Source organism: Marmota monax, unplaced genomic scaffold, assembly GCF_021218885.2.
Source record: "Marmota monax isolate L192 unplaced genomic scaffold, Marmota_monax_Labrador192_F-V1.1 WCK01_AAM20220418_F8-fsc00130, whole genome shotgun sequence".
Lineage (NCBI taxonomy): Eukaryota > Metazoa > Chordata > Mammalia > Rodentia > Sciuridae > Marmota > Marmota monax.
In genome coordinates this window covers 3,021,713-3,039,201 of record NW_026693244.1, presented here as the reverse complement: position 1 = coordinate 3,039,201, position 17,489 = coordinate 3,021,713, and the positions used below count along the sequence as shown (strand labels likewise).

At 39.0% G+C, this 17,489-nt stretch overlaps 1 protein-coding gene across 13 annotated transcripts in view; it reads right to left on the bottom strand.

Annotated features, from left to right (window-relative positions):
• The window catches only part of Mast4 (microtubule associated serine/threonine kinase family member 4), a 565,691-nt gene that overhangs the window by 195,576 nt on the left and 352,626 nt on the right, over positions 1 to 17,489 (bottom strand). Inside the window, exons 1-2 of one of the 13 annotated variants that reach the window (XM_046456194.2) lie at positions 9,995 to 16,774; positions 6,045 to 6,125 (exon numbers count right to left, since the gene is read on the bottom strand). The exons of 11 other annotated variants lie outside the window; for them this stretch is intronic. In XM_046456194.2, coding sequence (XP_046312150.1) covers positions 6,045 to 6,125; positions 9,995 to 10,041 — 128 coding nt within the window. In that variant the 5' untranslated portion in view covers positions 10,042 to 16,774. Of the gene's footprint in view, positions 1 to 6,044; positions 16,775 to 17,489 lie in introns of those variants that run through there. One more of the 13 variants, XM_058583084.1, reaches the window with a different exon arrangement.

Sequence of the window (17,489 nt, the reverse complement as noted above, 5' to 3'; positions counted from 1 at the left end):
CAGCTTCTTCAGATGTTCTCAATGTTTTCCACAAAGCGAAAGGAGGAAAAACAGAGAAAATAAAAAGGACAAATGGTTCTACTCATCCTGAAAAAAAGGCAACTAAAAGAGTTCAGTGGTCTAACATTCAGATGACTTTCCCACTCACAGGTTCCCAATGAGGAGGAGACCCCAAATCAGCACATGCTGCCATGTGTTTCGTGAATATTGACTTCACCCTCACCATGGCAACCAGTGAAGTGAAGCGGATTCAGGCAGCTGTGGATATCCAATAACCTTTCCAGCAGCAATAGGACAATGCACCAGCTCTGGCAAGATTAGATTAGGTGACATCTGTCCTTGATGCCCTTCCTGTTATGGTAACCGTCTACCTTTCCTGTTCACCACACTGAGACCACCACAGGTCCTCTTCTTCATAATACACAGTGACCACACTGAACATCAATAAGCTGCTGTTCCCATGTTTTCACTAAGGTAGAGGATTCGTAGATGAAGACAGAGCCCAAGAAGTTCACAACTTTCCCAAGGTCACAAAGCTTTGTGTGTTGGAGATGTTGACACTGACTAAGGCACCATGACTCAGTTTGGTGGGGTCACAAACTCAAAAAGCTCAAGTGAGTCAAGTAACGTGAATGAATGAAGGCAGGTGGGGCTCTGTGCTGGTCTGGAGAACAGAAGCCTCATAGAGAAAGGGCAGCAGTGACCCAGCAGAGACAGAATATTACCAGGAGCAAATGCAGATTCATTGAAGGCTTTCCTGTTTCAAAAGTAATCCCCCCAAATCTCCAATTCAGAATTTACTTGCTTCAAAGTACATTCATTGACAACTAATTAATATCTTTAGTATCTAGTACTAATGGCCCTCAAATTATAGTGGGGTTGAATTCTAATAAAAACAGATTTAACACATTTAATCTATTGAACATCACAGTTTAGCAACACAGTAGAGTTTCCATTATTTCCCCATGTGATCACAGGGCCGACCAGAAGCTACAGCTCACTGGCCCCTCCCCAGCATCACTTGGGAGTGTCCTACCATGTATTTGCTAGCCCAGGAAAGAATCCAAATTGAAAATTCAAATAAATGTTTCTACTGAACATGTACCACTTCTATATTATGAAAGAGTCAACAAGCCATTAAGTCAAACCATTGAAAGCCTCAGTCTCTCCGTATACACTAAGTGCTGTTACAAGTGCTAGAGAGATGGCTATAAATGGAATGCACAGGTCCCTGCCCCATGGAGCCTATATTCTATCTATCATTCCTTTTCAGCTTGTGACATATCATGACTTCAAGATCATTTTCTGTCCTTTGCTCTAGCCAAGCATAGTCTTTAATATACTCTGGGGTCTTCCTTTCATCAATCATACCTTTATACTTTGTCCTTGAACCTTGCTTTATTTATAATTGCTACCTGGTCAGTTTTTATATTTTGATGGCTATAACTTTTTACTATTTATGGAAGAATCAAAGTATGAGCACTACCTCTCAAGATGTCAAGACTATTCTCAAAACACCCCTAATGCACGACTGTATGTCATACTTTGAACACAGGTGAAAACATCAGAACAGGCTTGAGTTCCAGGCAGTTACACATTCATTCATTCAATCAATACATATTTATGGAGCCTCTCCTGTGTGTCAGGCACTATTTTAGGTCTTGTGAAGACATGTGTGAAAAAATAGACAAAACATGTCTCGTGGTGTTTATAGCACAATGACAATACTCTTCACTGAGGCTAATGCTACCCACTACCAGCAACGTGGCACATGTGTTTTCAGTCACAGCTGAAACAGAGAGAGGGATCTGGGAGACATGAGAAGAAACAGGGTACTTTCTCTATGCCAACTCTGGCATAGCTGGACTGTGTTTACCACCTTGAGACTCCAGGAACCAATGGAGAGAAAAAGAAAAGCATGGAGCAGTAAAATAGAGAGGAAGTGTGTTGGAAGGCAGCAGGTGCTCCGTGCTGTCATACTTGGGGGTTGGGGGACAAAGGGGAGATAGGAAGCCCCATCGCTGATCCACCACAGAAATATGATTGCTGAGTAACAGGACACACTCCAGATATTCCAGCTTCCCTACTGAGGAGAGGCACACTAAATACCAGGGAGGATACGCAGAAGGTAAAGTGAAGGCTTTCTTTGGAATCTTGCTATCTAAGCACAGTCCAGATTAAGAGCTGTCACAGGTCATACGCACAATCCTCAGAAGGCACTGATGCCATGGTTACATAAAGAGGTTCTAAGCAGTACTCCATTTATTAAGAACTGAGGATCATGGGAAACTCTGTGTGGCTGTGGCTGCTCAGAAGTGGAGGTGTGCATCAATTCCATGAGGTCTTTACAAGTGCTCTTGGTCACACTGGTAACTGATGAACTGATGATATTTGGACCCTATGCATTTTCACTTGTGAATGATGTATTTTGCTTCCTTTTTTAGGTGGTTGGAAGATTTTTCTAAAAAGGGTCAGAATTTAAAGATGGCAGGACCTTTGAGAATAATGTAGTCTAATACTCATTCAGTGTAGGAATGCGCTCTACATCATTCCATCTCAGGGGACACTTGGCCTCTCTGAAACTGATGGTATGGTGAGGTAGCCCATTTCCTGATCAGAAAGCTTTCTCAGAAAATTTTTACTGAGCCAAAAGTTGCCTTGCTGGAACCTCCATGCGGCAGAGCCTGGTCTTGTTCCCTGAAAATTGCAGATCTCTTATTACTGGCCACGCTTCAGGAAGCCTGACCTGGAGAAGTCCACAGAGGCCTGCTGGAGATGGAGAGCTGACTCAGGTCTCAGCACTGCTGCCTCCAGGGCTTTACTATGAAAAGAATAGAATCTTCCACCGCCATATTTAGAAACCCTCCATGTCAGCACCTCAAAAGGGCACTACTGTCACTCTCTCCTAGACCTTCAAGCCCCACTCACAGAAAAGGAACAAAGAAAAATTTGGATTCACTGAAATAAATACAAGGAGGGCAGGGGTAAAGACTTGTATATGGATGCAAAAATGTTTTTGGATTACACTTTTTTTTTTTTAAGAACCCAGGGGCACTTAACCTCTGAGCCACATCCCTAGCCCTTGTTTATATTTTATTTAGAGAGAGGTCTCCCTGAGTTGCTTAGGGCCTCGCTAAGTTGCTGAGACTGACCTTCAACTTGTGATCCTGTTTCCTTAGCTTCCAGAGCCACTGGGATTACAAGTGTGCACCACCACACCTGCCACAAGTATGTTTGAATTCCTACAATTTATAATATCAGGGTATACTAACAGAAACACTCAGTTCTGAGCTACTAACCACATAAGCCTACCCAGAACTGTCTCAATGTGTTCAAGGCATGACTCATCACTATTGTCCTCCCTCCCTAAGTTTGCTCTCTTGGGTTCCAATCAAGTCATTAAGTTAGAAATCTCATTTTCAATTACTTGTTGAAATTTACCAACTGAACACCTACTATGTACACTTGTCTTTTGTTAACCTCTGGGTCAAAGATTGCTAACAAGTTACCAAACTTATTTCCTCCTTTTTCTAGCTCCAAGTAGGCCAATTTTCATTAGGTGTGGTCATAATACTACATCTAGGCAATGGAGTGTTAGTGGCCATGATATGTGCCACGTCTAGGTTTGACAGTATACCATCCTCAGTGCTATTTTCTTTCTCACTAGCTATAAGTAGATGCCTAGGCCTCCTGATTCCTAAATGACTTTAGATTAGATCCTCTCCCAAAACCTATGTCTGAGTGATAAATACAATTTGCTTGTATTTGAGTCATCATTATACTTTCCTTTGGTGGCCAATTTGTTAGTAGTAAAATAACTTATATATCTTCTATTTGTCTTTCATTCCTAATAAATATTCCTCAAGCATTATATTCCACGTATTGAGTGAAATACTAGGGAAACAAAAATGACTACAGGAGGTCACAAGGTTTACCTAAATGAGGTCATTAAAATTCAATATAATATCATCAAAGTAGTATGGACAGCTTAAGTTAGTCACAGTGGAATGACGCAAGGCTTCATTTTTGAGTCCTAGGCTGTAGTTAAACTACTTAATCTCTGTGTGTGTTAGCATTCCCACCTGTCAACAGAATATTCCTTTCTATCTCAGTAGGGTTGGGTGGCTTAAACTGAATAAAATTATGCATAAAAACTATTTGGCCAACCATAAAGTACTTTGAAACTTGTAACTTCATGCACAGTAACTGTTTTAATTCAGGACCAGCATCCTACTTGGAGTTTCTGCCAAAAATCCAATATATTCTCAATACTACAGGGATATATTTCCTCACTCTAAGCTCAAACTGGTCATTTCCTTTCTTAAAAACAAAACAAAACAACCTTCTAAGACTCCTGAAAGCTTCAAAAATATAAGTCAAACATGTCCTATATGGCATGGTCCCAAATTTATTTTTAAATGTAAAGCATTCCCTCTACAATTCCATGATTTTCTTCCACTCTACCCACCTATGTTTCAGCAGCCCACAGTATTTCTACAACATACTATATTTTCTTACCTCCTTGATTTTGTTCTTCACTCTGATATTGTCCTTCCCACACCCTCTGAGAATGAACACCCAAAATTTTCCAAGATCCACTCAAACACAACCAGTTCCATAAAGCTTTTCTCTAAAATACTCTTCAGAACATCACACTCCTTTGCACTCACAGCATTTCATCAAATTCTTTTTTTTTCCTCTACTATAGACATCTTCATTTTGAAGCCTACTGTTTTCAGGAAGGATACAGAAGGAAATCTAAGTATTTAATGAAGACATGTTACACTGGAGGGAAAAGTTTCAAAAGACAGTTCAATTTCTTGTGATTGGTTCACCAGAAACAGTCAAATTATAAGAGCAATGGAATTCTCCAGATAGAGAAGAAAATATTCCTATGCTTTAGGATTGATTGCATTCAGAGGATGCTTTACAAAAGCCATTACACAGAACTTTTGTGTTGAAAGTCACTTTTATAACAATAAATGTAATCCCCTCAGCAGAAGAGCAGCACCAAAGTTGAAAGTCATTAATTCATTTCCCTAGTCAATCTTTCTTTACAGATTTCAGTGCAGTCTTATTTTAGGAATATGAGAGAAACAAATGTGTGAAATTGTTCCACTGATACCATCCAAAGCTTGTAAGTTAGTATTTTAAAGGAACTGGGCATAAGTTGCACATTTTTATTCATTTACATATATAAAATAGAGTGTTAATTAATAAAAATAATTTAAGTTGCTCTTCTCATCAACAAAAAGTTTGATTCTACTTTCTTCCTTATGATTAAAAAAAAAAAGAGGAGAGGGGCTGGGGTTGTAATTCAGTGGTAGAGCATTTGCCTAGCATGCATGAGGCACTGGGGTTCAATCTTCAGCACTACATAAAGTAAATAAAAGAATAAAGTTATAAAAATTATATTTAAAAAAATGGAGAGGGATGCTAAGTATTCTGTGTATATCTTCTGATTGAATACTGGGTGACCTGCCATATTCAACACAAAAAGTCTATTAGAATGTATGTACCATAATATAGTACTAACAGTATTTCCTATTATGTATTCTTGTAATAACCTATACGAAAATGCAAGAAGAGTTCCTTGGGAAAATTTCTGTAATACAGAAAAATGAGTTTAAATCCGTCTATGAGTGAGGGGCAGGGTACAAAATAGTCTGTGACAACTATGATACACTAACATCAATTAGGAAATATTTTCTAGATGTTGTAATAAATTGTATTATTATAAGACATGGATCAAAACTTATGAAATTTAGTGCAAACCATTTCCTAAGAAAGCAGTAAGAAAAACTGTAACAACTAACCACAAAACACCAAGTGAAATATTCTACGTGGAATAAGCCCATTTTTTCCATGAGCCTTTAAGTCACGGACTGAACAATTCAACCAGTATCCTCACTCTAGGTTAAGTGGAGGGCAACAATTGAAAAGCTGTTAGGTGTGTATCCCAGTGTTCAGAATGCACAGATAAACGTGGTGGGCCCAGAAGGACAGAAACTAAGCAGCCCTAGCAGGCCCTGCAGAATGCTTACCTCCAAAAGTGAAAAGCGAAGAGAGGACTACAAGGACTGCCTGGGCTGGATGGGGTTGGACTCAGGCTCCTTGGAGTGAGACTGAAAGTTAAAATAATGTCATTCCAAGTGGGAGAAATGATTGCATCAAAAATAGCACAGCACATTGAAGGGACTGTGTTCCCTTTAAGCCAGAATCACTATGGCATGATTATCAATATGACTAAGGTCATCATCTAATCACTTGCCCTTTTTCAGCTCTAAAATACAGAACAAGTTAAAGGCTTCCTGCTGAAATTTACATTTTAAAAACTACAGCTGCCATTTTTATTTGAGCCTTTTCTTTGTCACAAAGCAACTTGGCAGATACGTTGGACATGTGATTTTTGCATCAAAGAAAATCCAGATCCGTTTTATATTGGGTATACTCTCTTCCAGTAAATCCATAGCAGAACTAAAGAGGTTAGCAGGCAATGAAAATAAAGATTTGGCTTAAATATACTGTAGTTTTAAAAAGCAAAGTAACTAATATTTTCATATAAAATAGATATATTTAGTACCTTGCAGGGAAAAGTGGGTCTTCCTTATAATAAAGACCCAACATAATTTTTTTTTTTAATCCTCAGGAGTGATGATACAAGATTCTGCTTATGCTGATACTTATAGTAAATACTTAAAATTCCTATATGTAGCTATGAATTGTTTTACTTTCTAGAGATGTTTTTACAAATTCAACTATCAATGAACCACTGTAATTCCTGCACTAATTCATCCCAACCACCAAGCATATTCAGCAACCAACTCTCAAATATTCATCTCAGGGTGGTTGGAATAGAGCTCATTACTTTTTTTCTTTTGGCCCCATATCTCCTCTTTGTTAACTTAAATTAGGTTCCTTACTTACTGGAATTTTGTCAACAGATTTATCAAAGTATAAATTTGATACTAGTGAATTCCCAACTATTTTTACCTGGAAGAATAAAACTAAGAAATAGTTAGGTATTCTGCTTCCAACTTTGAGGGTGAAGTAAGTAATGGATACTTGTGTTACAGTGCAGTGTGCTTCTAATAGAACATTCTGACTCCACATCACACTATGCTTTCTTATCTTAGAGAACAGACATAGAATAGAGCTACAGTGGCTATTTCAACCTGACTGTGTCCTTCACTGCCACAGAGCATTGGCAACAGCGACCAAACTAAAATCTGGGTTTACTATCATTTGCAAATTCTTAATGCTATCGTTATCTCCCTTTATATGGATAATTGAGAGTTGGCTGTGTTTGTCTTAAAATGTATCATAATATTTTTGCTCAAAACACTTTACTTTACTTAATAAGGTATTTCAAAAAGTTTGATAACTTTTTAAGTCATTCTCTGGTTTAGTGCCAGTACTTGGCAAACTAAGGAATTGACCTCCTTAGTTGAAGGAGGTAAACTTAATAGTACTCAAACTTAACAGCTCATTGGAAAGTTCTCAGGATGTCCAATGATATGTCTGTCCTTTTATCTAAGTACTGTACAGTCTTATCTATCCTTTCCAGTCCTAAAACAGACACTCATAGGTACTGACGCCACTCCCTGTCTCCAAGCGGAAAACGCATGTGCTAAGAAGTATCTATGAAGCAAAATATGCTTACATTAAACACAGAAAAAGTAAAAAGAACAAAGGAAAGACACAATGACATTCTTTTTTCCAGAAATTGGAAAGCCAGGCAGAGGCACATAGATGTCATAAATTAATGACTCGTTAATTTCTGAAATACCTGTTTATGTGGTATCTCAGGTCTAGGATTTCCATTCTGAAATAGGAATCAGTAACTACCCCATGTCATTGATAACAGAGATGGGAAATTCTGAATTGCATCTACAGAGTATTAAATATGCTCATGTAATGAATGATCCATAGCTTCTGTGCCTATGGAATCAACTCTCTTGAAAGAAAAACTATAATGTCTCAAGAGGGAACATCCAAAAACTATTCTAGACATTTGGTCTGTGAGTTAGGGCCCTTTTATAAGGTCCCTAAACAACTAAAATTATGTATATTAAATCTGCCTTTAATAAAATCAGTGATAAGACTTCTCATTGTAACAATTCTCTGCAGTGGTAAGAAGCTAAATTTACTCAAAGACTAGCTTCATGAATGAATGCAACTTTAGCTATGCTTACTTAAGAGTAATTTTACATTTCAAGGTAAACAAAGTGTTCAAAGTAAATCACATGCTAATAGTACATGTAAGAGTGATCCTCTATTCTACTGTGTATGCTCTTCTAATTTAACAATTATATCTACCAGGGCTGAGGCTAAACCAAGGGGGAGTGGTCGGATAACAAATCAAAATCCAAGCAACCCTTGTGTTAGCTGACTCCTTTGTCCTGTCACCATTGGCAAAGTCATGAAACCTGTAGCAAACCTCAATCTTTCACATTATAAAATGGAATGCCTGCTATACTAAATTTGTATTGTACAAAAGAAGAACTATAATGTCTCATGATCCTCTTAATGTGGATGAGATACTCAAAATAAAAGTAAAGGATGAAGATGAACTGATATCTACTAAGTCAGTCTGAAGAAATCAAGGAAGTGGCACAAAAACTGGAGGTAAAAGCCAATCTGGGGTTAATGCTCCTGGGTCTTAATACAGAACTATGGCTCTCTCAGGTGGGTCTCCAGAGAGTAAGGGAGAGGAAGAGGAAGTGGAAGAAGCATAGATGACCCAAATATTCCACACGGATAGCAAGGGTTGAATGCTAGGGCGAGGTTGAAGATGAGAAAAACCAATGGCGAAGGGTAAATAATGTCTGTATCTATATTATGATGAATGTCACATCTACCAAGAAGGTTCTAAAAGCCCTCTAACTTTTCATAAGTGAGATCCTCATTAGTGTAAAATCAGTGCACAGTTTTGGAGCAAGGATTGATTTAAAAAGTATTCATTTCAGAATGTTGTGCTTTTATAAGTTTGTTAATTTAATTATTAATTCTTATTAATTCCTCTCATGTGATGCATCTATAGAATTCAAGAGGAATAATTAATACTTGGAACTGGGCACATCTCTCTTCCTGCAGTCTCTTCCTGAAGGTAGCCCAGTATAAGATCATAGGGACTGTACAGATTTCACGAAAATATAGTATCGTATCTGTGTTGTAAATGAGAAAAAGGGATATTTATATTTTTCTATGAGATTTATAATTTACTATTTATTATTTTAAATCTACAAGCACACACTAACCCACAGCTTCTGCATCTTTAACTAACAGATTTAAAATAAAAATTTGCTGACACTTCCTGCATCCCAGATGTCTAACTTCTGCGCCACAAATTAGATGTGGACATTTTCACATAGCTACATCAAATCAGAAGGCAGTGAGATGAGTTAATGGGTTAAAAAAAAAACAGCTAAGCAAACACAGAGCTCAACTAGGTAAACACTGTATGCAGTGGCTGGAGACTCTGCAGAGAGGATTCTAAATGTACTCCAGTTCATTAATATTCTGTTGCACTGATAAAACATGGATCATATCTAATGACTGTCACAAATAACCCTTCCCTTGCACTCTAATCCACTGTAATGTTTTCTATTATTCAATGCAGACAGAGACCTTTCTTTAGAAACAGACATCATGAGGATAAACAAACAGGAAGAGAGAAAGAGAAAAAGACAGATACACCATGGCCTACTGAGACATTCTTTCACAATGAGCTGTTAAGATGTTTCCAGAACTGAGGTTTACTTAGTAACTTTAAATATGCAGCAGTGCTTTCCTCTGACTGCAATGCAAAATGCTGGGTCTGGCTTTGCACATTAGCTGAAACCAAATGCCATGCATTTAAGACATGTTCTTCCACCTCACACTGCAGTGCTCTGAGGCTGTCACTACAAACAAATGCTAAATAGCTATTGGTCGCCCGGAAAGCTAGTGCCATGCAGAAAGCATTAAAATATTAAAGACAGACAATACTTACTCCAAGGTCAGCCCCGGAATCTGTAGCCTTTCCCGCTGGGCTTTCATGGTTGTTATATGTTACCACACTCTATTGTAACCATGACACACATTCCCTGCCAGCGTCCTGGTGATGACAGAGAGCCAAAAGGAACCTCTCTAAAGGACTGGACTAACAACCTCTCGAGGGGGAGGGGGATCCTGCAAGTTTGGGTCCTTCCACCTCTAGCGTAATCAAGAGCTGTCAGCGGCTTTCTTCAGGTTAACGGCGGTGCACACTGCACTGATTTCGTTAAGAGAATGAAGCTTGCAGTTCTGCATATCAAGTAATTGGTTTCTGATTTTTTTTTTTTAAGAAAGTCGCTCCACTCACAGACCCACTTTTCACCTCAGCGAAATGAAGAGTTCTTTTCACCATGCAGACTGGGGGGAAAAATAAAGCAACAGTGTCATACTTAAAAGAGTTTATCTTAGCAAACGTCAGCTATTCTCTACATCCCTGTGATGCTCAGGAACAGAATCTTGCCACCTCTAGGAGACTGAGCTTACTCTTTCCTTGGAGTTAACAAAATCACTCATATTCCACAAGAGATGAGGAACAGTGCCAAAAGAAAATCATTAGATTTTCTTTTTTTCTTCTTCTTTACACGGCAATCATCAGCAAGAGGAACAAACTAACTGAATCTGGGAGAAGGTGAGCCTTGTCTTGAGACACAGACTTGTGTGAACTGGCAAAATTCAAGATGAGAAAATACCAACCGGAAATGCAAGAGACAGGAGCTCATGTCTCTGTTTTTGAAAAGCTGGCTTTAAAGAACATCTCAGTGTTCCATACTTTACAGAAGCAATCTAATGTGATTAGGAAGGAAAGAGACAACCTATACTTTGAAAGCCTGAAAGTTTCATCCTGTATTTATTCAAAAAACGCAATTTTTCACAGTATTCATGAGTTGGAACTAAGTGTACTTCCATTGTTGTATATGAAGAACACATCTGACTCACTTCCTCTAATGCATTTTAAAATGCTTTAAAAATTTGGCAACCATTGGTTTGTTGAGAAGAAACACTGGAACAAATTAGAACTCAAGTTTATCAAGAATTCTAATTCTCAAGCATTTAAAAGGCTTCACGTGCATGCGTGTGTGTACAAACACACACACATACACACACAAACACAGCATAGCACCTGAGTGAAGTGATAATGTTTAAGTAGTTGTTTCAAAGGCTGTGGCAGTCAAACTCTATCTTTCCACAGATCTAGAAGCCAAGCCAGGATAAAAGACCCTAGAGTGCTTACTCTTATCTCAGAGACCTTCATAGGCAGGAATGCCATGTGTGGTTATTCCGTGTATGCTGCACAAGGGTGCTGGCGAGGGGAAAAACAGAGGCTGAAAGCCAGCCTTCTCCCCACTTTGCCAACCCTCCACTTGGCTCTGTGCTGCTTTTACTCCCATTTTTCTCATTTTCACAGTGTCACGTGACCTTGAGAGCCACCTGTTTCTAACTTTACCAAGGTAACCATGGGCTAGTGGAGGTTTATATGATATTCCTAGAACCCTTTACTAAATAAACCCTTCTCTGCCAATTTTCTCTGTGATATTTGTTAGTAACTAGTTGCCAAGTGCACAGAACTAACCAGCTCCCCTTTTAGAGGCAACAATCTGTACTAGAAATGCAGTCATTGGATAGTCACTGCTCCATAAGGAAACAGACAGAAATGTATAAAATAAGTCGAATTTAGTGTAAAGAAGCATGACAAGAAGAAATCACAAAGATATTAGGGAATACAAAGAATGAGGGATCAACTTAGGAAAGTCAGGGAAGGTTTGAAAGCATAACTGTTATGCAAGTGATGATAAAAGAAAAAAAATCAGTTATCAATACCAAAGCAATAGAGTTAAATCATCACATTCTTTTAAGGAAGCACTGCACTTCAGGAAACATGTTAGGATATAATTCAATAGACTTCTATACACAGATTTTAAGTGTATTAACCACAAAACACTTTCACATGGATTTCCTTGTAATATCCCTAATTTAACATATCCCAAAGCAAACTTATCTTCTCCTCACACCCTCCTGTCCACAAATAAGCTTTCTTCTGATGAAAACTATGCAGAATCTCACCACCTAAACCACCCTGATCCAAGATATGTTGTATTTTAGCTAGATTAATTCCCTCCTAACTTATCCCTCCACTTCCTCCCTGGCACCCCTCTACACTTTATGGGACACAAACTCCAGAGTGATCTTTTCTCAAACATGTTACTCTTTTGACCAAAACCCAAACAACTTTTCTCTCATTCACAATATGAAACAAAAATGAGATAATTATGGGAGGGAATGAAGATAGCAGGATCACTTTTGGAGGATGTTAGAGAATTATCCCATTGATATGGAAAAGTTCAAAAGGAGGAGAATCAAGCATCTTCATGCTTTCCCTATGAACTGCATCTCATAGATGAGGAAGTGATTTTCTTTAGAGAGGCATTCTCACTGGTAATAAGGAAGGGATGACAGACGGAGGATACCACAATTTTCAAACCCAAATAAAGCAGTCTATCTGAGCCATGCTCATCAATGCATGAAGACACCCAGAATAGAGGCACCAGGCATTGTGTTTCCCTTGAGGAAACACAGGTAGGTGAATTAGTCTTACCAAAAATTTACATTGCTCTTGGATATAATCAAGTATCGGCCTCAAACACAGGGCCAAAGAACATGTTAAGAAATATCACAGAGATCAACAGAAGCTAGAAGTGAAAATCAGAACAAATGACTGGTTTCCTAAAAATTTTTAATGGGTTCAGGGGGATGGGAAGGAAATTTAAAGATTAAGAATGACAACAACAGTTGCAAAGTCCGAACTTTTTATGGGTCCTGATATCACAGAAATGGAATGCACACACATAATCTAATATTTAGAAAATAATCGGGGCTGGTGTAGTGGCTCAGTGGTAGAACACTTGCCTGGCATGTGTGAAGCCCTGGGTTCAATCCTCAGCACTGCATATAAGTAAATAAAAGATCTACAGGCAACTAAAAACCACTTAGAAACTGATTAAAACTGAAAAGAATCAGTATAATGCAGATATTATACACACTAATGCCTTTTGCACTAAATATATGTTTGTGTATGTAAATATGTATATATACAAATGCAAATAGACAGTATGGATACCTGATGAAACTCATCAATTATTTTTAAGTATAATATTAGATCATGATCACTTTTAATTTCTTATCTTTCAGAGCAATATACAAAAATATTCATAGATGAAATAATATGTGTAGGGTTTGCTTCAAAATAATCTGGGAAGGGGGAATAAAAGATAATAAATATAAAACAAAACTGGCTATGGGTTACTATTTATTAAATCTGGGTGATGGGTTGATTATACCATTGTTTCTACTTTAGTATGTTTGAATTTTTTTCTAGCAAAAAATTGAAGAGGAACCTCATCAAGCCTCCAAAAGTTCCTTCCACAGGATAGTCACAGACCCACACCTACTTGCCCTTCCCTAGACTCAAGATTCTACAAGGAGCTGGGTGTGGTGGCACAAGCCTATAATCACAGTTGCTCAGGAGGCTGAGGCAGGAGGATCATGAGTTTAAAGCCAGCTTCAGCCAAAGTGATGGGCTAAACAACTCAGTGAGACCTGGTCTCTAAATAAAATACAAAATAGGGCTGGGATGTGGCTTAGTAGCCAACTGCCCCTGAGTTCAATCCCTGGTATCAAAAAAAAAAAAAAAAAGATTCTACAAGAAATATGCAAAATATAGAACCAAGAGTGAAAGTGACCGTCACTTCCTGTCTTCAATTATCTATTATTCTTCAAAGACAAGCACAGTTGAAGAAAACTTTCAAAGAAGGTGAATGTGTACTGTACTTTTATCACATATAGGTTTATCACATAGTACGAGTTGAATAGAAGTATGAACACTATCATTTTCAATAGCTGATATTATTTGTTCAAAAAATTCTATTCAGCAATACATGCTTTGGGTGCAAGAGATACAGCGGTGGATGAGACTGAGCGGCATGTTGATAGAGTCCATTAATTCAAGAAAATAAATAGGATAAGTTCATTTCTGATAATGCAGGGTCACAGGGCAACAGAGAGTCAGGGAATAGAAGATGTCTTTGGATCACAGATCTGAGGACACTGGTATGCAAACTTCATTGGCAGGGAGAAGTGCTGCAGTCTGGCTGGGCACGATTCAGGAGCCACTTGTCAAAAGAAACGAACTTTATTTTTAGAACCACACACGCCAAACAAAACAGCTCCTCAGGAAAAACCCTCAGAGCCCAACTGCCACCACCAGCTTCCCACAAGCCTCTCCCACCACCCCAAGCCTCTCCACCTCCCACAATCCTCCTGCTCTTGAGGCCGATTGGCTGGGTCCCGTGGGCAGAGCCAAAAAAGTCCCCCAATGAGCAGCTCCATGGTCTGAAAGGGCAGGGAAACAGCCCAATGAGCATCACCACAGAGGAGCCAATCAGCTAGATGTTGCTGGGGCCGCTGTGAGCCAATCATCAGCTGGCAGTCTGAAAGGGTGAGGAAACAGCCCAATGAGCATCACCGCAGAGGAGCCAATCAGCTAGATGTTGCTGGGGCGCTGTGAGCCAATCATCAGCTGGCAGTCTGAAAGTTTGCTGGGGCCCCTTCAGCTGTGGCTCTCAACAGAGAAGTCTGCCAGCCCATGAAGTGTCAGGGAGGGAAGGGGACAGCAATAGCAAAGACTCTGAAGCTGGAACAAGCCTGGCTCATTTGATGGACATCAAGAAACCCGTGTGTGATAGACAGTCACTCAACAAATATTTATTCAACATTTTTATAATGCAAGGCATTATGGGGATGCAAAGGTGAACCGCACTTAAGTTTGGTTCATAAGAACTGAATCATTGGGTAAAGCAGGAGGAGGGTACAATCAAAGGGGGAATCAGATTCATGTTCTAGATGCTGATATGTAAGAAACTGGTTTGATTGGGGGGGGGGTGGTTCTTTTAATAAATAGAATTAGCTTTTCAACCAGGACTTTATTTGAAGCTGGTTAATGGTTTCTAAGGACTCTCCATCATTTTACAAGGCAGGTAACATGAGGCTGCCTGCATATGATCATCCACTGAAGGACATGTAGTAAACTTCTTCCTGTAGCCAGTACATGAGAGAGGGGGAAAAAATGATGGACATGATTCTGTGCTGGGGGGCCCTGATGAGGAAAGATCAGGACAGAAGCATCTTCCACTCTTTCACACATCTCTCTCTCATTCATTGTCTCTCTCACTCATTCATATTCTCATTAGCCTCTCCCCTCCCCTTTCCTGCTCCTCTTCTTTTCTCTCCAAACAACAGAGGCCTTTTCCTGCTAGTCAGAGGGTTTATCACTGGCATTCACACAGCTTGTTAAAGATATTTTAAGATATCTAAGGTGTCACATTTACCACCAGCACACCTCTTCTCAAGAAACTGAAGAGTGTGTGTTCCAACTGAGTCAAGAATTAAACCATTCAAGAAATGCATGAGATCAAGGAAAGGGCAGTACATGGAGAGAGGTGAAGGGAGTCAGCAGAATGATGGAAACCATGGTGAAAGAGAGTCCCCAAAAGGCTGCTGCCATGCAGCAGGCCACAGAGCCCCCGTCCAGCTGGGACCACAAAGTAGAGAGCTCAGGAGGCCACTTCAAAGAAGACTCAGCAATAGGCTATCTGATGCATTTGATAGTGTGGAAAGTAAAAATAGGGCATCCTCGCTCTTCTGCAGAATATGGAAAGGATCCAAGACGGCTACATAAAATCTAGCAAAGGGAAAAATACCCCAATTATTAACTCCAGGAAAAATGCAAAGTTATAAAGTAAGTCATTATGATTGGTGGAAAAATGTACACACAAATAACCCACGTTATGGACAGCAAATAATGGCTCCTCTAAAGATGTTGCAATCCCCAGGCCCTAAAAATATATTATCTTACAAAGCAAGTGGAACTTTGTTGATGAGATGAGCATCTATATTGTCTTGTGGATTCAATGTAATCACAAGAATTCTCACAAAGGGGAGGAGGGAGTCAAGGGAGTCAGTCAGACACAGCACCAGTGGAAGCCAAGGTTGGGTAATGTGGCCAGGACCAGGGACTAAGGGTAGCCTCTAGAAGCTACAAAGGGGAAGAAACAGATTCTCCCAGAGAACTTCCAAAAGAAAAATGGACTCTGAGTCTAGCCCCATAGAATTCATTTCAGACTTTTGATCCCCAGAACTATATGATAATAAATCTGTATTATTTTAAGAGATTGAGTCAGTAATTTGTTGTAGTTGCAATTGGAAATTAAGATGTATTTAACTGAAATACCATAAACATTAAAAATAAATTTAACCCAAAAATCATACTTTTAACAGTGTTATCGGTATTTAGGGGAACTGGGGAATGGAAAAATAATATGGTATGGGATGAAGTTGTACAAGAGTTAAGTCTTCAGGTATCATAAATCAAGTCAACATACAAAGGACAAGATTGAAAATAAGAAAGACCAAACTAAATACATTATTGCGAAATGTGGAGAACATTATTAAAGAGCTCTGAGGGAAGCAGGACTGGAAGGTGGGAGGCGTGAGGCAGGATGACAGTTTTTCATAAGCCTGGCAGCATTATTTAATTTTTTAAATTCTACATATACTTTGATAAGAATAAAAATTAATGTTATAAAGAAAAGAGATTAGCTGCCAGAGATACTAGTAATTCCTTGCTGTATCTCTGAATTTCAGTGTATTCACTTTTATTGAAACATCATCTAATTTCCTTGCACTCATTATCTACCATATTCAGCTAGACTCAGTAGTATTTTAAAAAGCGGAGAGAGGTGAACCATTTTCCATCTCTTTAAGATTTAGTAATTTTCTTCCTTACAACAATATCTCCCTCATGATTAATCATGTGAATTGAAATCTTTATAAACAGAAAGAAAATTAAAAACAAGCAAATAAAATAAAAGGCAATGTACAGAGTAGCACTTGAAAACGAAGGGGGATCACAAATGTGCATCCTCTTCTTCATGTGATACAGGCTCCAGGACGCAGTGCCACATTCCATAGATCAGGATACTTCCCTGGTGTGAACACTTGTGCTGCCTTTCTACCTCAAGCCCCCAGCTGGTATTAAACTACTCTTTGGATTCAGATTTTACTCTGGAGTGAAACTTTATGATACCCACCAGGCTTGCAATTAAAATCTCTTTTCCCAAGCAGCTGAAGACCAAGAGCATTAGCAGCCACGGATCAGGTTGTGCCAAGTTCCTGCAAGGTACTCCCTGAACTCAAAGGCTTGGCACCTTCTTTCCAATTCTATAGCAACTGTACTCCAGTTTGGCTTTGATGATAGCACTTATCTCCTCTAGTTACATTGATTTTGGGTCAAACTTAACTCCATTCCTCAACTTGAGTCTAATCCAGGCAGCACGGTCCATTCTCTGATCCTGAGATTGCTTGGAGGACATGTATATGACTGAAGTCAGGCTACAAAC